Source organism: Silene latifolia, chromosome X (assembly GCF_048544455.1).
Source record: "Silene latifolia isolate original U9 population chromosome X, ASM4854445v1, whole genome shotgun sequence".
NCBI classification, from domain to species: Eukaryota; Viridiplantae; Streptophyta; class Magnoliopsida; order Caryophyllales; family Caryophyllaceae; genus Silene; species Silene latifolia.
The window spans coordinates 265,869,249-265,891,036 of record NC_133537.1 but is presented as its reverse complement, the minus strand read 5'-3'; the positions used below and the strand labels follow the sequence as shown (position 1 = coordinate 265,891,036).

Genomic DNA, 21,788 nt, shown 5'->3' with positions numbered 1-21,788 from the left:
TCACATAAGCCGGCACGTGATTGATTAATTCCGTAAAAGGAATTGAGGCTTCCAAATTCTTCACAATTTCCATAAATTTTCCAAGTTGGTCATCAAATTTGGGCTTAGCTTGACGACTTGGAAAAGGAAGTCTAATCACAATGGGTTCCTTCTTCTTGGCCTTCTCTTCACTTTTCTTTGAAACTTCTTCTTTTGTTGGTTCTCCATCCTTGGAGTTTTGCACAACCTCTTCTTTATCACTAGCTTCCACAACTTCACCCTCAACTTGCTTTTTCGGTCCTTCATATCTCGTACCACTCCTCAAGTGGATGGCACTAACCGTTTCATGTCTTGGGGGATTACTTTGAGGTGGTAATTGCCCCTTTTGTCTTTAAGAACTTGAAGATGCTAGTTGAGTCAATTGGGTTTCCAACATTTTGGTGTGGGCTAGGATGTTGTTGATGGTGATGTCATTTGCTTGACTATCCTTTTGCATTTGAGTGAAAAACTCTTGTTGATTCTTTTGCATTTGGAGGACCGCTTTTTGAACATCAAAACCTTGGTCATTTTATTGATTGTATGGAGTTTGGTTTTGGTAACCTTGGTTTTGGTTGTAAAAGGGTCTTTGATTTTGGTTTCTCATGGGAGGTGGGGTGTATGTTGGTTGAGGGTTTTGAACATTTTGGCTTTTGTATGAGAGATTTGGGTGGAATTTGGTGTTTTCATTGTAATAATTAGAATAAGGGGTACCACTCTTGTATGCTTGAAAAGCATTTACTTGTTCATTTGTTCCCCTACATTCACTTTGGTCATGTCCCAAAGTTCCACAATTCTCACATATCCCACTTGGGATTGATGAAGATGCCGTCATGGCATTAACATGTTGCTTTGGTGATTTTGAGGCTTCTTCAAGTCTAGCCATAACTTTTTCGAACTTCAAATTGATGGTATCAATGTGAGCACTAAGTTGAGCACCCAATTGAGTAATAGAGTCCACTTCATGCTTTCCTCCTCTAGTAGCCTTGCGAGGTCTACTATATTGTGAATTATGGACCGCCATTTCCTCAATCTTGTTCCAAGTTTGATTATCGTCAACTTCGGTGAACATACCATTTGATCCCATGTTGAGAATGTTTATTGAGTCTTCATAAAGACCATTCCAAAATTGTTGAACCAAGAACCACTCGCTAAGTCCATGATGAGGACATGAGCGACAAATTCCCTTGAACCGCTCCCAAGCTTCATACAAAGATTCTTCATCTCTTTGCTTAAAACCCGTAATTTGAGCTCTTAGCATGTTAGTCTTTTCCGGTGGGTAGAACTTTTTGTAGAAAGCTAGAGCCAATTTCTTCCAAGAGTTAATTCCGAGAGTAGCCTTATCAAGGCCTTTCAACCATTGTTTTGCGGTGCCAATTAGAGAAAAAGGGAATAAGACCCATCGAATTTGATCTTGAGTTACACCGGTTTGTGAAATCGCATCACAATAGTCACAAAAAGTCTCCATGTGAGAGTGAGGGTCTTCACTAGACATCCCCCCAAATTGGCTTCTTTCGACTAATTGGATAAATGCGGATTTGTCATTGAAGTTTCCGGTTAAGTGTTGTGGTGTGAGAGTACCATTGGGTAGGTTCTCCTCGGTTGGTACGGAATGTGATGAAAATTTAGGCATTATGGGTTGATTTTGTGTTGGATTTTTTGTTGGGTTCTCCTCACCTTCTCTTGCAAAAGGGTTGACGAACTCAATAATATTTGGTTGAATATCTACAACCTCACCAATACCTCTCAAAGTACCTCTAGCAAGTCTTCTATTGTTCGTCAAAGTCCTTTCAATTTCGTGATCAAAGGGTAACAAGTTACCTTGTGATCTTCTAGACATGCAAAATATCAAACAACTCGAAAATAATTAGAACAAACCATGAGGAGTTTTACTTCCCCAAGGAAAAGAAAGACACAACTAATAACAATTTAAGAAAATCTAAATCAAGTTAACACCGTCCCCGGCAACGGCGCCATTTTTGGCCGTACTCACTTGAAGGTTTAGTTTTCGGTTACTTGTCGTTAGGAGCACCTAGACCAAAACAATATTTATAACTTCACAAACAACTCTACTATTAGTAAAGAGGCAAGTAAAGGTCGGATCCCAAGGGACGGGTATTGAAGTAAGATTTTCAATTGTAAGTAACGGTGTCTAGGGGTGTCACAATTTGGGGTTTGAAGTAGAAGATCACTAAACTAAATAGCAATAAAAATAAACAATCAAGATGGTAAAAAAGGGATGTAAATAATTGATAAAAGGCACTAGGGTGTCGTGGGATCATAGGGGATTCATGGGAATTGATCATACAAACATATTCTCAAATTATAAGCAAGCAATTATTGTTGTGATGGATCGAGTTGGTTTATATCTTACAATCCTAGGAAGGTTTGGGTCCCGGAGCCGAATCGATTAGATTGTACAACACCTACAAGTCGACTTAATCCTCCCTACTCAACTATATGCATGGTCTAATGAGACTCGAGTTGGTTTATGTTTTACAAGTCTCATTGAAAAGGTAAGTGATGGGTAAAAAATGCAAGGATTCATAGGCTCGCATTTCATCAAACATAACATGTGCATAAGTTGAGATCACAATAAGCAAGCAAATAAATTATGGAAACATATTAAATTAAGCATGAATCATTCCCCATGTTGATTTTCCCTAATTACCCATTAACCCTAATTAAGGAAACTACTCACTCATTATCAAGTTTAGCATGTTAACAAGGTTGTCAATCACATTAACAAAGCAAGACATGATGAATAAATGAAGATGATTAACAATAATTAAAAAGGAATTAAGAGAATTATACCTACTAATGATTCCAATAATAAAGCAAAGAATAATAGAAGTACTTGATAATTGATTGGAAGGTTGTCAATCTCCCAATAATAACCCAAATAATTTTCAATTACCCAAAATAAAAGATGAACAAAAGAGAGATTAAGGAAATGAGATTTGTATTAAGACTTGATTAAAAGTTGATTACAAGATTAAGAAGAGATTAGAATGATATAAACTAAACTAGAGATTGATAAGAAGAACATGATTATCTAATTAGACTAATGGGGTATTTATAGTGGGGATTAGGTACACAAATTAGGGTTTACTAAGGGCTTAAATGACGATTAAGTCCTTGAGGAATCGCTCCTCTCAAAAGAGATGTCGGTCTCCTTTTTGCCGGTCTTTCCAAAATATGCGCATCCTTCATAGAACAAGGAGAAAACGGAAATTGCTGTAACACAATCCGAGCGTCCAAGGCAGCGGGACGAGCAGATTGTTTGGCTGTTGGACGAGCGGATTGCTTGGCCGGACGCTCGGATTGTGGCCTTCTTGGACGAGCGTCTCGAGGGTCAAGCCGCTCGGATTCTGGGTCAGCTTCCTTCTTTTCTTCCTTCTTCTTCCAACAATCCTCGGGGATCTTGTCGGAGATGCAAGGATCTTTCCTCATCATTGCCCAACTACTATAATATGTACAAAGGCCTTCTAGTCTTGTCTTCTCTTTGATGCTTGGTCATTGAATTCAATCAATTTAGCTCTATTTTGCCATGAAAATGCAAGGTTTACACTCCTTTCCTTACCAAGGGAACAAAACCTCAAAGAATATGCAAAAAAAGGACTAAAGACAATAAATGACCTAAATATGCACTAAAAAGCATGGGAACAAGGCTAATTCGGGGACTAAATATGCTCAAATAATGGTTACATCAGTTAATCGACATGACATTGTTTTGTTGTATAAAAGTAAGATAAATAATGCAAATTATGTGTTGCATAGTGGTCATTTGCATGATTGTGATTATGGTCTCCGTATAAGCGGAAGTGTTGATGATGGATGAGAACGGGTATGGAAACACATGTGTGATCATGTGGTAGATTTGACGCGGTATATGCGTGGCTTGATGTCTGGAAATGGGAAGGTTGAACATGGTTGAGTCACATTATAAGAATTTTGCATGAATTGATTGTTTCTTAGAGTCCGCGTATTGGTGTTTTGATGTGCATACATGTTTATGTATGAGGATTGACGGGATATAGATACGTAGTAATAATCAATTATACCCGTGATAGATATGCTTACATATGACCAACATGAATTAGGAGTTGTTTATAGGACTTAGATTGAAACAGTGGGTTTGACCTGACGCTTGACTTTTGGGAGGCTTGTAGATGGGGGGTTTATATCGATGGAATTATAACTATACGAGATCTGATTATGGATTTGCAATTGGTAAGAGAGAGTGTTGAACCTGAAACATAAGCATTTGTGGAATTTGGTAATGAGCGTATGAGAACACATTATGCGGTTTGACAGTTGAACTTCGGGACGAAGTTCTCTTTTAGGGGGAGTGAATGTGACAATTCGGAAATTAAGGAAAGAGAAAGTACAGAATGTGAGAAAGTAGTGAGAATTGAGTGAAGAACTTTGGGATGAGTGCGATGTTTAGAAAGAGCGTATACGGTTGATAGACATATGAGGTGCGAGAGAATGCATGAGATTTGTGGAAAGGAGAGAGTGAGGTGAACTTCGGGGACGAAGTTCTTTTTAAGGAGGGGAGATTGTAATACTCAGTATTTTATAATTATATAAATAATATTTTATTATATTTATACGAGTTATGTTTGAGACGGAAAAATAAAATAATAATAATAATAATTATTATATGATGGTAATGATAATAATAATAGTAGTAATAATAAGTTGTAATAATAATAATAATAATAATACGATATACGATACATATATACGTATACCGCACTCACCATATATACTCCACCCTATCCTATCCATACTACCTTTATCCTATTGTAATCCCACAAAATCCACCATCCACCATACATTTTAGAGAGAAAAGAGAGAAAAGAGAGATGAGAAGAAAAATGGAGATTTTGTCCCTTCGCCTCGAGATCGTAAGGTAAACCGTCGCACACTAGTTTTTATATTATTTTATTTAACCCGACTCGACTTTGACACGCCACAGACCACCGTTGACCACCCACGTACCCGTTGACCACCCAATTAGGGATTTGACCGAGTATATATATATATATATATATATATATATATATATATATATATATATATATATATATATATATATATATATATATATATATATATATATATATATATATATATATGTTTATAAAATTTTGTGCGACGATCTTAAGACAAGTTTTTGACCCACCTATAATGGCTGGCTTGGGTTGGTTTTTGGCTGGTTGTGTCGAGGGTAGTGAGGAGAGTATTGGGGTGCTCTTGGGTGGTGGGTATGGTGGCTGTAGGTGGCGGAATCTGGGGTAGAAAAGGGGGTGTACGGATGCGGGTATGTGGTTGTTGTTGTCGGTTGTTGCTGCTGTTTTGTGGTGTTTGGTGGTGGTCGTGTGGGTTGCTGGTGTCGACTAAGGTGAGGGACATGGTGGGGGTGGTTGGCGTGGCCTACCGTGGCCGGTGGTGGCCATGGTTGGTGCATTTGCGTGTTTGTGTTGTTGTTGGTGGTTGTTGAGGTCGTGTTGTTGTTGGTTGGGTGGGCGTGCTGCCGGCCGTGGGGGCTACTGGCCGTGGGCCACCGTGGCTGGTGGTGGTGGCCACGGTGGACGGCAGTAGGTGGTGGTGGTTGGATGTTGACCGAGTCATAGGACGGGTTTTGTATAGCTTAATTAAGACGAGTTTATATTTAAGTAATTAATTCGTATTTAATTTAATTAGATTAGTTAGTAATTAAATATATTACATTACTTTAATTAGGTGACGGTTTTATGAAGAGGAATTTTTATTGGGTCGGGTTTGCTTATGGAGCTTGCGAAAAGGTAGGTAAATCCTACTCAGTTTCGATAATGTGTCTATTTATTAAATGAGTTGCTTGTCATTAATTGCATTTGATGAGTCGGTAATTGGCATGTTATACGATATCTTGCATTTATTGTGTTTGTCATGTATATTGGAGGATATTGCGGTGTTGGTTGGTTACTTGTTCTATGGAGACGGAAGACGGTTGGGAGACCGTCTTCCGCTTGAGTCACCTATTGGGGGTTTCCTACCCCAATAGGAATGTACACATTAATGTCTTGAGTTTGGAGGGACGCATGTGGTGAGGCACGACGTCTGGCTGGGGACCCGAGTCGCTCTTGGACCCGGTACCACGACGTGTTTGGAGTACCTTGTGTGATTGTGGTGTCGTGGACGTGTTCGTGGCACCAGTGGTTGTGGGTACGTCTGGGCATATCCCGGTACCGGCGTGACGGTTGGATAATTGTGTGTCATTCATATCATGGTCATATTGTTGACTCACGCACTTGAGTCGCGTCACATTTTCTTTTATCGTTACTGACGTTTGTATGTCTGTGTTTGTCACCTACTCTTTTGGGGGTGGCTTGTGTCGATCAATATGATATCCTTTGGTCATATGGGGAGCAGATTATGTTCAGGTTGTTTGGATAGTACGCGGGAGACGGGGCGAGCTTGATGATATCACGAGACGAGTCTAGTTGGCTAGAAGAGTATAAATGTCACGAGTTGTATTTTAATTATTCATTTGTTTATATTTGTGTAATTCATTAATAGTATATTTATAATAAATTTTTTTTGATTGAAGTTTTGAAACACTATCTCGGGAAATCGAGATTGTAACGCTCCAATTATCTTGGCCGGATGGTTTGGGTGTTACACATGGTATAGTGATATTCTGTTATTGGGACACAGTTGTGAGGAGTTGTTAGAGTACTTTCGATCTTGTTTTAGATGAGGCATTGGTTGGCATAGTTGTGGCAAGAGTTTTGTGGAATGTGTGTGTGCTGAGCTGGAAGCGGCAAGTGGTTCGTAATCTTTATTGGGACATTGAGTATAGGGTGTTGGGAACTAATATTATGTTAAAATTTATGGATGCGTTAACGGCAATAAACAGGAGAACTTGGGAATCTAGTGTGAGTGTGTGTAACAATTGTGGATCGCGAGTTATGATTGTGGAAATAAGTGCATGTATAAAGAAGTATGTCATTTGGCTGTAATGTTGAAGATATGGAGTAGTGGTTATGTTGAGGATTTTATGATATAGGTTAGATGAAGTGCAGAATAATTGGAGGCACGAGAGCTGTTAGGGAGAGAGAGCCTTGGATATGGGATGGGTGTCAGTGTTGAAGTTATAGTGGGTGATAGGTGATACAAGATGAGGATAAGGGGAAGAATACAGCTAAGGATCTAGTATTAGTGAGTTACGAGGACGTAACATTTATCTTGAGAGGAGTAGGATGCGACAAAGAGAGTTTGATGGTTGTACATGTTGTAGTATAATTGGAAGTTTGAGTGTTGGTGTAGAATAAGAATGGATTTGTGTGATGGTCGATTTTATACAGGTAATGGCAGTGCTTGTAGTAGTATGATGTTTATGAGTGTGAGTAAACTTCGGTAGTGTTAATGGATTGGGTGATGATGTTTATGTGTATGAGTAAACTTCGAGGACGAAGTTTGTTTTATGGGTGGTAGAATTTAACATTCCATCTTGGTGTTGATCTTGTTTGGCGAATTGTCTTGGTATTGAGTTTGCTAGTGAGCGTTATGGAAGTAAGACAGAGTTGGCAACACTTATGTTGTGGGTATTCGATAGTATTATGGAGTTAGTATCGAGAGGCTATGCTGTAGTTGAGAAGATATCGTGAGCCGTGTTGTGGAAGTAAGCATGGTTGGTGGGTTAGTGTTAGGTGTCCATGTTTTATAGGTTGGGTTGGAACTTTGGGGACGAAATTCTTTTTAAGGAGGGAAGACTGTAATACTACGGTTTTCTAAGTCTGTTAGTCGGCCGAATATGGCTTACTCGGCCGAGTAAGTGTGTCGTGTGTTTCTGGACAGACTACTGTCCAGGAATACTCGGCCGAGTATGGGAATACTCGACCGAGTAGAGGATACTCGGCCGAGTATACTCTATACTCGATCGAGTATCCGGTCTGACGGGGTTTATTTTTGCGGTTTAATTTAGAGAGGATTAGAATTATATAAACGAGAATTTCAGTTTCTTAATCATTTTTAACAAAACCTAAACTCACAACGTAACTCTAATCATCTCCAAATCTCTCTCTCAAATGCGTGGATCTTCCGTGAGTCTTGTTCATCATTCCTTGCGTCGATTGTGTCGGTAAGCCTCTAATTATATGAGTTTCATTAATTTGTCTTTTAGGGTTTTGCCCTAGTTTATGATTTGAGGGAAAGGGGATTTTGGCATGTTGGAATTGGAACTATGTGATTGTTGTTAGGTGGAGACTTCGTAGAGGAGCCGTTTTAGTCTGCTTGATTATCTCATTTCAGTTTGTGCTAAGGTAGGGTTTCCCTACTCGGTTTACTGTTTAATTGATTTAAGATATGTGTTGTAATTGTTTGTACAATTGATATTGTGAATGATTGCTGTTGGTGGATTGGAGAATGGTATTGGTGTTGAGATGGTTGATGATGTTCGCGAGGTGTGTCATCGGCTGAGTGAAGTCACTTGCGGGAGTGACTTCACGCCCTAGTTTCGCCCTCTGTGGAACCCGCCACAGGAGGAGATGTGCACATTAATGAACAGGTTTATCGCTCGTTGATGAGCGGGGCTTAGGTGGGTACGGCTACGGTCCTCCACTAGCAGGGCTACACACTTTCAGTTACGAGATGTGATTGGGAGTTGGAGATGGATTGTGGAACAACTGTTTATCTTTATCATACCTTGTCTTATTTTGATTATGCAGTGAACTGACCCCGTTGTTGTTTTGTAAAATCTGTGGTCATCCATTTGGGGATGGTGAACAGATTGTGACAGGTGATGATGGTCTTTAGACTTGGGGACGAGATGAGAGTCATCACTTCGAGTCTAGCTTCTACTGTCACGGGATTAGCTGTTTAGATTCAGTTGTTTTGAGTACTAGTGAACTTTTGTTTTGATTTTGATTTTGGAACATGTAATCGTTCTCTTTATACTTTAATAAACGTTTTGGAATGGTTAGTTTTGATATACTAGCCTCGGGAAATCGAGATGGTAACAGTCTCTAATGCTAGGGTGGTCCTGGTAAGGCACCTTGGTATGTGGGGTGTTACAGTTACGGTCCCCATCTCGAAGCCACAAAGCCTGTGATCTTTGACGCCATAATTTTGGCTATGTTTTAGGTAACCTTTAATACGTGCATTATGATATTGTCATGTCACATCAGATTGAAGTTTTAGTTTGTCTTTGCCTTTTAATTAGATTTTATTTATTTATAGACAAATAGATTAACTTAGATTAAATATTATTTCTTCTTAAAATATTAAATTTACCAAAAAGAAAAAAAAATCCGTAGCTTGAGAAAAAAGAAATCGCTCTCTACTTTTTTTTTCCAATTCCGTCCCAAACAAAACTCTTGGAAACTCATATCTATATTAACAACACACACTTTTGTTTTCTCGAGAATATAACCCGTTTCGTCAAACTCTTGAAGTCTACCTCCACTCTCCACAGACGAAAAACAACTAACAAATCTCCGCAAAATTAATCTTCTCCTTTTCTCAAACCCTAATTAAACCTTCTCTCTCTTAGGGTTTCGCCATGGATCCTGAACCAAGCAACACCGACGCTTCTAATCGCAAGGAAGCCACCACTAAAGTCCCTTCTAAAGACCCTAAGAAGAAGGATGATAACAAGGATGAAGATCTCGTAATTTTTCTCAAACCCTAATTTTTTTACTTTATTTTCAATTTGATTTGGGGGTTTTTTCATTGTTGGATTGAATCATGATTGTGAGTTTTTCGATGTTGAAATTTAGTCGGAAGAGGATTTGGCGTTGAAGCAGCAATTGGAATTGTATGTTGAAAGAGTTCAGGATTCAGATCCTGGATTGCAGCGTACTGCTCTTGAGAGTATGAGGTAATTTTTAAGAAATTAAAGTTTTAATTTTTTAAGGATTTGGGTTTTTTTTAGTTCGAGGTTTTATGATCTCCAAAAGATGTGTGCTTTTTTGACCCTTGAGTATTTTTTTGCGTCGTGGTTTATGGTATGATTTTCCAGTTATATTTTTATTTAGCTGATGGGAATTTGGCCTTCGTTGATTTTAGATTAGAGGGTTTGATTTTTTTGATAGAAATTTCGAGCCAGTGAAACTGTTTTTATAGTGTTTCGTAGCAATAAGAGTTATTTGGAGAGTAGTTCAAATTTCTTTGATGGAAAATTAATGTCTTTTTGTGTCAAGCCGTCTGGTTGTCTCACCAATTTTATCTGGCTAGAGGAGGAGGGAAGAACCCTGTATGAAAATATTATGCAGTGTCAACAAAAGCTGCCCAATTTGATGTGAATGCGTCGCATCTGATATGTGTTGTGTGATATGTGATATGCTCTATTAGAGTGCGTATTTTTATATAGATATGAAAAAGCTACACGACAGAGTGCCCTCGAACCAATTTGGTATTTGCAGGGATTGAGTAAATCCCCAGTAAGCCTGGTGTTACTCTAATGTCTAAGCCGGTGTAAAAGGGAATTGCATGATGTTTTGTAAGAGTCCATGTAAACTCAGTTCTAGAATGAGACTTAGGTTGTCAGTCTATACCCCTTTGTTATATGCTGGTTTATATTAGATATATATGAACAAGTGAGGTCAGAAGTAGTTGTGTCAGTCTAGTCAGGCATCAAAACAATGTATTTATGTGCCTCTTGAGAAGACCAGGGATTCCATGTAAGCAATTGAGGGTAGATACTGTCCTTTCCTAGTTAATCGAATATCCGGTTTATGATCAGGATGTTGTAGCTAGCTGTAATTGTACCGCCTCCATTTTTTTTATATTTGGATGGGGTAGCTCATTCTTATTGCTTTAATTGACACTAACATTAGAACATGTGTTTGTTCCATGTAACCACTGGCTTTGCGTTGTTTTAGCGGTTGCTTTCTTTTTCCTGTCTTATTTTACCTGTTACCTTGGTTTTCATGTTTGTGATATATTTCAAACATCTAAATGTCTTCTAATCTACTTTAGGCAAGAGATACGAAGTTCAACAAGCTCTATGACTTCTGTTCCAAAGCCCTTGAAATTTCTTCGTTCACATTATGGAACACTTAAAGCATATTATGAGACTATGCAAGACGTAGATTTGAAGGTATATAGCCTCTGTCGTTGTTTTTAACGTTTCTCATTTCTAGTAACGTGACTCTTAATGTGCTTATTTTCTGATGAATGCAGAAATTACTGGCAGATATACTTTCCGTTTTAGCATTGACTATGGCAGCAGAGGATGAACGGGTGAGTTGGTTTGCCATGTTGAGTGTCAAATCTATTGATAGTTGGATTCTTGAATTTTATTATTCGCAGATGAAATCAGTGTAATTATGGTATCAAGTATCAACGTTTAGCAGCGTTCTTGATGTAGAACTAAAATAATTATTGTTTTGTGCTTAACTTTTTCAGGAGAGCTTAAAGTATAGATTAGTGGGATCTGAAGGTGATATTGGTTCATGGGGTCATGAATATGTCAGGTATAAATTAAGCTTGTTTGGTTCGTAGTATTCATATCATGGTTTAAGATTACGGTATCGGTCACGATCGCCGTTGCGGTAACGATGTTGCGGAAGCATCCTTGACTCGGCCATCGCACATTACCCTCTATATTTTTTTGGAGCGAGGGCGGGCGCATTATCTTCCTTTTGTTTTCTTCCCTGGGTGGTTTGGGCTACTAGAGCTTTATTAGGACTATAGTGATTTGTCAATCAGTGGGTAATTTGGTCTACAGTTAGAACTGTTTGATTGCTTGACAAATGACAAATTCAGTGTGAGCAGAATGACATCATAGTTCTGATTTCCATAAAACGCAAAAATACTCTCTTCTGTAAAGGCTCAAACTTTTCTTGTGAACACTTTGAGCCCAGGGACTGTTTATAATAACTGAAATGCTGCCATGCTTAATGACCTTAATCATCTGAAACCCCAAAGGTTATTGCTGGTAGCAGTTTGTTGCGACTTGTGATATCACTGTTCCAATTTATAATTCCGTGAGGCACTACTTTTTTATGCTGAATACTAGTAGATATTTTTTCTTTCTAGTTTCCTTCACATAATATATTTTGGTTGCAGGAACTTGGCAGGGGAGATAGGACCTGAGTATACAAAACGTCAGGTAATTACCTCTTTATTATTATGTTTTGGGTCTGCCTAATGTGCAAAAAGTCTAGTAATGATTTGTAAAATCTCATTTTTAACGTGCCTTGTGTGTCTTAACATTCTTTTTTTTTTTTCATTTAGCTTGTCACTGTTTTAGTAGTTGCCTTTTTCTCATGCCTACTTTTTGGACTGAATTCATGTATCTACTAAGTTGGTATTCTTGTAAATCTAAATCATGTTATTACTTATGAGCTGTTCTTTTTCTTTTTGATAATTACAGAATGAGGAAGAAACTATAGAGGACTTGGTGGGACTTGTGCATGAAATTGTTGGCTTCCACATGAAGGTAAAGCTGACCCCGAGGCTCAAAAGAATCACATAATTTTGTGTGATATTTTGTTAATAATTTCCCTTAATCTCTCTCCAATTCTGATTAATTGGTTTTATGACCTTCAGCATAATGCCGAGCCTGAAGCAGTTGATCTTCTCATGGAGGTACTTTTTAGTGTACTTGGATCTGTGCTTGTGTGTAAATATACACATGTACCTTTATTCTTGGCAGATTTATGATTTTCAGTGCTATATCAGGTTGAAGACCTTGATCTGTTGACACCGTATGTGAATGAATCTAATTACAAAAGGACAACTCTCTATTTGACTGCTTCAGCAAAGTAATTGAATCCCTTCCTCTCTGACATTGTAGCTCTTGTTTTATGTATTTCTTTCTTCTGAGAAATCTCAAGTCTTGTGAATTTCCAAATCTATATATATTTGCAAAGTTAGTATATGGACAAGTTATCTTTAGTGTGTTTGAATTTGATGGTTGTAATCTATTATTTTGTTCTGCAGATATCTTGCCAGTCCGGATGATTTGTTAGTTCTGGACATTGCGTTTACTATCTATGTCAAGCAAAAGGAGTTTGCCCGTGGGCTTCAAATTGCCTTGTCTATGGACAATTTAAGGGTACGTCTCCTGTATTCTTCCCCTCTCACATTCTGTCTCCAATTGCATAGTTGTAGTGTTGCTTTTATATGAATCTTCATTTTTAAATTAGTACCTTTTAAGTTCTATTTGTTGACTGGTTTAGAAGGGACATATTGCTCTCTTCACAAAAAATAAGAATTTTGGAGCTCTTGTTTGATGAGACTAGTTCTGTGTTTTTGGGTTATATTGAGGTGCAAGAACAAGTATAAGGAAGAGAGTGGGGGCCTGGGGGGAGGACCAAACCCAGATAATATCTCCATCTCTCCCACCACGCCTGGACTTTTGTGGTAGATTGTTTGAGTGTGCTGTGTGCATGTAGACTGATGACATGTTAGGGACCCTAATTCATAATACACTTAATACAAATATGTATTATGAATGCACACTTTTCTTTTAGAGTGTCTGATACCCCTAAGCTTTTGTTGCTTCTTTTTCTTTTCTTAGTACAACATGGAACTGTTACTATTTTTCTTGTTCTCTCTATAATACACCAAGTAATTTGCTAATCTGGGAATAGCCACTAGGCAGCAGGAATTCAGGTGATTCTTAGGGAGCTTGAGTGAATCTTGTAACAGCTCTTAGTGTTGGAGCTTTTTATTTAGATATATTCATTTCTATCGACTACATGGATTTTTTTTTGTATCTATGACTTAGGGCGTCCTTTATGTAAACTTAATGTTGTAGATTTCTCTACATAATTTTTGATAAGACTACCACAGCTCTGTTTGTCTTTGGCTTCACATTACTGATAACAAAATCAGGGTGAATTATATGTTTGTTGGTAATTTTCCTTATTCCCCCTTTACTGTGGTCTAATTTGCATTTTTCATCTGTAGTATGTTAGGCAGATTTTTGAAGGATGCCATGACCTTCTGCAGAAGCAGCAATTTTGCTACATCCTTGCTCGTCATGTAAGTTGTGATTTTTTCATTGATTTGTTATTTTTATGCAAGGATATAGTCATTCTACCTCCTTGCGCAACAATATGCTCTAATTTGCATTATTTTCTCATCATGCATGTAATAAGTAGGGTACTTCATCATGCATGTAATAAGTAGGGTACTCTGCCCGTGTCTCTTGTTTTGCCTTGGGCTATTCTGTCTTCATTTCATTACGATTAACTGGCTTCTAGCATTATCACTTTGTAATATGCAATTGTTTTTGGTATAGGGCGTAGCCTTTGAACTTGATGACAATATGGTTGCGGATGATGATGAAAGAGAGCAGTTGCAGGATATTATTAACAACGCTAAATTGAGCGAAGGGTTTTTGACCCTTGCTCGTGATATTGAGGTCATGGAAGCAAAATCACCTGAGGATATTTACAAGGTGATCTTTGATTTATGCACTTTTTACCAGCGACGGGTTATTACCTTTTTTTGCAGTGTTGACAATTTACTTCCATTTGCTTTGAAGTGGAGGAAATGGAAGGGTTTATTTTTTCGGAGGGTAGGGTAGGGGAGAGATTATTTCATTTTTCCATTATTTGGATATTTAGTTGGAGGAATGAAAGGAAAAAGAAGGTAAATGGAGAAATCCATTTTATTTTCCCTTAACCCATTCTTTCCCTGGTTGGTGATTTGCAAGTAAAATGCTCTCATCTTTTCTCTTCCTTTTTTTTTTGGTTTCTACGTTTCCCCTTTGCTGTTCATACTAGCCTACCCCGATTTCTTTCAAGATCGAGCTTTTACCCCTCCCGGTTTCATCTACGCCAATATCTTAATTTACTTGTACTTTTGGCTAAGTGAAAAAAATATTTTTTGTAAATGCTGATATGTGGTAATATCACTTTGACAGTGCCAGGTTTGCAGTAAGATAGGTCACTTTGGTATTCTTTGTTACTTGTTTAGTCTTTCATATATCTTGTCTGATGTTTGTTGTTTAAATTTTAGGCTCATTTGCTTGATGGCCGAGCTAGTGCTGGAGCAACTGTTGATTCTGCCAGACAAAATTTGGCTGCTACTTTTGTCAATGCTTTTGTAAATGCCGGTTTTGGACAGGTATCTTATTGTGTAGGATCTTGAGAATTGAATGCTTTAGGAACTTCACATTGTAGGTGAGGCCATGGTCTGACATTGTTTGCTTTCGTTTTACAGGATAAGTTAATGACTGGCCCAGCTGAAGCGTCAAGTGGTGGCTCTTCAGGGAACTGGCTTTTCAAGAATAAAGAACATGGGAAAACTAGCGCTGCTGCAAGTTTGGTATGCTCTTTATCTTCTTAATTCCCTTTGTTTTTTTTTTGTTTTGTTTTTAATTCTGATAGTACATCTTTGAACTGATCCTTGCTATGTTTCATTATGCTAGGGTATGATCTTACTGTGGGATGTTGATGCTGGACTTGCGCAAATTGACAAGTACTTCCATAGTAATGACAGCCATGTTATTGCTGGTGCTCTACTGGGTGTTGGAATTGTAAACTGTGGAATACGTAATGATTGTGACCCGGTAAGTCTTAACCAGAAAGGTTTAGGTTTAATGTTTGGCATTTGGAAGATAGCTGATCTGTATAAATTTACTATTTTTCTTACAGGCTCTGGCCCTTTTGGGTGACTATGTTGATAAAGAAGATCCAGCCATTAGGATTGGTGCCATCATGGGTCTGGGTATAGCTTATGCGAATACGCAGAATGAGCAGGTACTATTAGTATTCATATGCTCAATTTTTTTTTATTAGAAAGTTGAAGATAAAAGAAGCTCAATATGATCTGACGTTGAATTTAGTTAAATCATGTTATGAAAAATCATGTAGCTGAATCTTTAGAATTGATTTCTACTTTGACTTGTGCTGCCTCCATTCAATAGATTCACTACATTTTTCAAAATATGTGTGGGGCATTTAGAAAATAGAGGGAGTTGTTTGTTTGAAATAGGTCATTTGAAAGTGGTAGGAGGGAGATGTTGCAATTTATGCTGTTTGGATAAAGACAAACAACTGACTATTTTGAGACATATGACCACCAGAGATACTCCGACACGGCACCTCACCGGCGTATCACGTGTCGATACGATACGATACGTAATACGACACGTGATACGTGTCAGATACGCCGGAAAAGGACACGACACCGGTACGGTATTGAAGATGATGTGACACTCTTACCTGGGTTGTTGCTATTCTGAGAAATAATCATCCAAACCTAGATAACATCGCCGGACTTCGTCTCAGATAGAGGACAGTCGCCGGCGAAGAGAGAGTAGAGGCGCATAAATAATAATAAAAGGTGTGAGGTGATGAAGGCATATGGCAACAAGTTTCTGAGACAAAAATAGGCGAGTGGAGAAGGAGAGTTACTGTAAAAGTTATGACTTGTGAACGGCGCTCTCAAATAATTAGGGTTTTCATTTATAGGGGGGCGTTTTGGTCTTTTACTAATGATATTTTATTATTCTACTTTTCTCTTTCTTTGACCTTTTGATTTAAACTTCCAAGTGGATCTGCTGTGCTGTACACCTATTTGCCATACACCTGTCTATTGAACTACTCAGAACTTGCTCCCTCTCACAATTAACATATAATATAATATAATAATAATAATTAAACATATAATAACAAGGATTATCGTAAAAAAAAAACTTTGGCATTAAATCTCCTTTAATATTTAGAGATGCGTGTCGTATCCGTATTGTAAAATTGGTCAAGATACTTGTTTGACCGTATCCCCGTATTATTGAATTTTCACAATCGCGTATCGGATACACCGATACGTATCGGATACGATACACCTCTCCCGTGTCTGAGTAACATAGATGACCACCACTAAAAAGAGCCTACAATTTATCAGATATCATTTTAGAGGAGTGGGGATGGGGAGTACACATTGATCTATCCTTAGTTCTGTCATTTAATTGTCAAAATATAAAGTGATACTTATACTCATTGTCATTTTATGCATACATTGCTCGCATTCCTTATTTGTCCGTTTGAGGGATGTCGAACAAAGGGCTTGTTTAAAAGACATGGGTAATTGTGTAAGCAGGGATGATTGTATACATTGATCTATCCTTAGTTCTGTCATTTAATTGTCAAAATTTGAAGTGATGCTTATTGTCATTTGATGCATACAGTGCTCGCATTACCATGGCGACTAACACTTTTCAAGTTGTTAAGTAACTGAAATCGTTCTCTTGTTCCTTAAATGTTCCTGCGCTGATTATTTTAACTATTCACAGATTAATCAGAAATTGACTAATATCCTTAACGACACAAATGCTCCCCTCGATGTGATTGCGTTCACTTCAGTCGCCCTTGGTATGGTATTTGTTGGTTCCTGCAATGAAGATGTTGCCCAGGCAATCATTTATGCACTAATGGATCGTGATGAGTCTGATCTGGGGGAGCCGCTTGCCAGGCTTTTACCCCTTGGCCTTGGTCTTTTATATCTTGGGAAACAGGTAGTGTTACTGTGCTATTTTTACATTGGTTTTACTTATCTCTCTGAAGACATGGTCACTGCTAGCACTGTAGTATAGACCTATATGCTTATGATTTATTTGGTACTCAAATTTATTATTGTTGTTTCTAATGGCTTTCCAAACCAAACCTTATTTCTTTTCAGAGAATTAATGTTTCCCACATTTTTAGGACTTCTTTAGTTTAATTGTTATATATATATTGATTATTAATGTTGATTATATTTTCCTTACCCGTTTTTTTTTCTATTTATCTTTTCACTGTTGTACTTGACTTTGACGATTTCAAATGATTCATGTTATCAAACCCTGAATCATTTTTGGGGTTTTACATGCTGTTTCTCTGATTCTATATCACTGGTTTCTGACAGGAAAGCGTGGAGGCAACTGCAGAAGTCTCGAAGACTTTCAATGAAAAGATCAGGAAACATTGTGATATGACTCTCCTTTCTTGTGCTTATGCTGGGACTGGAAATGTTCTTAAGGTTGGTTTTACACTTTTACTCTTGGTGTTCCTGGAACGTTCATTGTAACAACGGACTAGTCTCAATTCTCTCATTCCTGTTTGTAGGTACAAGCATTGCTTGGTCAATGTGCACAACATCTTGACAAGGGTGAAACACATCAAGGACCGGCTGTGTTAGGCATTGCAATGGTGGCTATGGCTGAAGAATTAGGTCTCGATATGGCAATTCGTTCTCTGGAGCACCTCTTGCAGTATGGAGAGCAGAACATTCGCCGTGCAGTTCCTTTGGGTCTTGGTCTCTTGTGTATTTCTAATCCAAAAGTGAGTTGCTCAATTGTTGGAACTTTATTGTTTGTTTGTATGCGTTTAATGAAGCCGTCTTGTCTGTCATTTTAGTTATTTTTTAAGAGAAGGTGTTACCTATTTGACTGGTCTAATTTGTCCACAAACTATTTCACAGGTCAATGTTATGGACACCCTGAGTAGATTGAGCCACGACTCGGACTCAGAAGTAGCAATGGTAGTGACAGATTCAAGTGCATTTACCGACTTTCCAGTCTTCATGTCTGTGTCGTTTTCCTTGTCATTTTAACATTCAATTTGAATTTTTTTATTCTGCAGGCTGCCATTATTTCATTGGGTTTGATTGGTGCCGGGACCAATAATGCCCGTATCGCTGGCATGCTGAGAAATTTGTCAAGCTACTACTACAAGGATGCTAGTGCATTGTTTTGTGTATGGTTTCTTGTTACCATCACCTTTTGTTAGCAGTAGTTTGCTCTTGCTTAAGAAAGACCTCCAGCTCCTAGGCATAAGGCTTAGTGAGGTTAGAGGTACTAACTAAAATGCCTAAGGCGGCTTAGGTTGATGAGGCAGGCGCCTTCGCCTCGCACTTTTCATAACTATATGAGTTGTCTGCATTCGTAGATATCATGACCTCTTTGGTTGACTTATGCAGGTACGGATTGCACAAGGTCTAGTGCATTTAGGAAAGGGTCTTTTAACTCTTAATCCTTACCATTCTGATCGATCCTTGTTGTCACCGTAAGTCTCTTTATTCATTATTAAGATGGAAATAGGTTTGAAATAAAATCAGCAGGCATAGGTGGAGGCATGTTGTCTGCCATTTTCTAGCAGTTGATAAAATGGTACTTTTTTTTTTTTGCTGTATAGGGTGGCGCTTGCTGGGCTTGTAACGATGCTTCATTGTTGTCTTGATATGAAAACGATCATTCTTGGAAAATATCATTATGTGCTCTACTACCTCGTCCTTGCCATGCAGGTTTGTGATTATCGAATTTATTTACCACATTCTATTCTACTTTACATAGATAGCAAACTAGGCTGCCACTCTTTGATTAGGACCAACCTCAACCATCTCAAAAGATTTGGACACAAATTTGCCTTGACCTCATTATTAGAGGTTCACGACTTCACCGGTGTCTAGCTTCACATGCCAACCGCATTGAATAATATTATAAATTTCCCAACGGATCCAGTTAAGGGTGGGAATCAATCTTGATTCGTACCCACTCAAACTGGAAATCGAGCTTGATTCTTGACATCTTTAATTTATTTATTGATGGTCGTTCTTGTACTGTAATGTTTGCAGCCGAGAATGTTGTTAACTGTGGATGAGAACCTAAAGCCTCTGTCAGTTCCTGTTCGGGTGGGTCAAGCAGTTGATGTTGTTGGCCAAGCAGGCCGACCAAAAACCATTACTGGGTTTCAAACACATTCAACCCCTGTTCTCCTTGCTGCTGGTGACAGGGCGGAACTTGCCACAGAAAAGTAAGACAAATACTCTGAACTGTATAATAATTGAAGACTCTTATTTACCTTTAGAAAAATTCTTAGGTCCTCCAGGAGGACAATTAATGTGTCCTCCCTAGCCAATAAGAAGTCTTTATGGCTATATTTATTACCTTTATTAGTTTTTGATTTTAAAATTTTCTATCTGCTGAAACAATTTATCGTAAATTTTCAGGTATGTTCCGCTTTCACCAATTCTAGAAGGTTTTGTTATCTTGAAGGAGAACCCCGAGTATAGGGAGGACAAGTGATAGATTGGTTCATATTTTAACATGTCCCTCCAACTAGGGTGCATCCCTATATTCGGGCCGGAGGTCAAGGGATTTTCCATTCCGTTAGGTGGTGGTTGTGCAGGGTGAGGGCGTCTTTACAGTTGCAATGATGCATTTTCGTAACAATTGCTGCATTTCAGCATTTTGTACTGAAGTTTGTCATAGTTTCTCTGCATGAAAAATAGATGATGTATCATTTAATTTAATTTATATGTAATCCTTGATTTTTGAAATCGTCTTATCCAAAATATCATGAATTACAGTCCTATATTATGGTAGCTAGTAAAATAGGGTGATGGAGTGCATGAAATACTTGTTCAAAGTTAGAACATGTGAAATTTGGCCATTTAGGGCGTGTTTGGATACCAAAGTAATAATGTAGGAGTGTATGACTACATGAGTGAGAGAGGAGGGGATGGAGGGGAGAGAAACGGAGCGAAAGAAAGGGGAGGAGGAATGGTCGAATGATCATGAAGATTCTCTCTACATATCTCTTGTATCTTATGTTCGATTTAATGAAGGCTTGAAGGAGGGGATATGAATCTCTTAGTTTTCTCCTACCCTTTTGCCATTTAAAAGGTGTCCAGATCTTGTCTATGGAGTTGGTAGAGTTTTACCATAATTGAGGGTGATATTAGTAGCTAAACATAAATGTAAAAATTACTTACCACGTAGTTTACTTTCTAATTTTGAAAGATCCTAACCCTAAGAGTACGACACAAACGTGGGAGCTACTTTTCGTCGCCCGTGTTTTAGTAACATCGCCTGAATTAAGGCTTTAACTTTTCAATTTTACCCCTCGTGATTTTATCTCCTCTCTCCTTATCTTCTAACTCTTATCAATCCAATCACATAATTCAAAACTTTTCAATCATGAAAGACAACAATTTAGAACTCAGAAACGAAAAACAAGGCTAGTTAATCGGATTCGAACGTACGCTTTCTTCAATTTTCATTTCAAACGATATTTAAAATTTTCAATCTTGGCAAATTGACAAGTAGTTTATGCGTAGTTGAACTTTTGGACTGGACTAGATGACGTATTTGTAAGGCAATAGAATGAGACGTTGCTTCACTGGTGGGGGCTTGCTCGTGCGGTCAGACGACTCAACCACAACGGTTTCATGCCCCCATCACGATGCGCCCATGGGCTTTCGTGTATCTTACACGACCCTAGGGGTTGACGTGTGCTGTATATGACATCTCCATCGGGTTATCGTGTGCTCAACATGACACCTTCATGGCGTGGTCGATTGCTATACACGACATCGTTTTTCTTGCTTCATTATCTCTTACAGTTCGTTGGTTCATTATCTTTTTCTTTGAAATTGGAATTTTCATATTGAATTTCAGCTAATCGTAATTCATTCTTTCTCGATTCTTCTCCTCCTTCTCATTTTGAATTACAATCAAAAATTCAATTTCTATGTTTGTTCGTTAATTGTCAATACAGTTTTTGGGCATGAACTAAAACCAAATTAATTGAAAATTAAAGAGTAACGTACCTTATTGTTAATGTGAATTATTATTGTTGTAAATTGTCAAAGCAATTACACAAACATAGATTGTCAATGTGAATTGTTTTTTGTTGCAGATTGTCAGTCAATTTGAGAAGTGGGGGTGGTATTAGAGAGACACGGTTGTTTAGCCTATTTTTACCTATTTTGATTATTTAATATCAGCGGCGGATTTGCGGGGGAAAAGTGAAGACACGTGCCCTCACGTGGAAAAAAAAAAAAAA

General features: G+C 38.1%; 1 protein-coding gene and 1 non-coding gene across 2 annotated transcripts; both read left to right on the top strand.

Annotated features, from left to right (window-relative positions):
• Positions 1-1,169: 1,169 nt before the first annotated feature.
• LOC141625177 (small nucleolar RNA R71) lies at positions 1,170-1,276 on the top strand. The gene has a single exon (XR_012534972.1). It is a non-coding gene; the product is annotated as a small nucleolar RNA R71 (small nucleolar RNA).
• A 7,926-nt stretch (positions 1,277-9,202) lies between these two features.
• LOC141623977 (26S proteasome non-ATPase regulatory subunit 2 homolog A-like) lies at positions 9,203-20,280 on the top strand. Its single transcript, XM_074440139.1, has 25 exons — positions 9,203-9,673; positions 9,783-9,883; positions 10,984-11,104; positions 11,188-11,247; positions 11,413-11,480; positions 12,076-12,118; positions 12,383-12,448; positions 12,559-12,597; positions 12,691-12,773; positions 12,952-13,066; positions 13,924-13,998; positions 14,258-14,416; positions 14,980-15,087; positions 15,184-15,288; positions 15,392-15,532; positions 15,618-15,722; positions 17,258-17,479; positions 17,869-17,982; positions 18,069-18,284; positions 18,424-18,483; positions 18,585-18,698; positions 18,922-19,007; positions 19,137-19,245; positions 19,576-19,754; positions 19,951-20,280. Exons 1-25 carry the CDS (start codon positions 9,566-9,568, stop codon positions 20,024-20,026), a joined length of 2,673 nt encoding a protein of 890 aa, XP_074296240.1. The 5' UTR covers positions 9,203-9,565; the 3' UTR covers positions 20,027-20,280.
• The last annotated feature ends 1,508 nt before the right edge of the window (positions 20,281-21,788 follow it).

Bases quoted from the DNA above. Each gene is read 5' to 3' on its own strand.
- LOC141623977 (XM_074440139.1), top strand. From the start codon at position 9,566: ATGGATCCTGAACCAAGCAACACCGACGCTTCTAATCGCAAGGAAGCC. The intron at 9,674-9,782 runs GTAATTTTTCTC...GTTGAAATTTAG, and splicing joins ATAACAAGGATGAAGATCTC to TCGGAAGAGGATTTGGCGTT. The intron at 12,119-12,382 runs GTAATTACCTCT...TGATAATTACAG, and splicing joins CTGAGTATACAAAACGTCAG to AATGAGGAAGAAACTATAGA.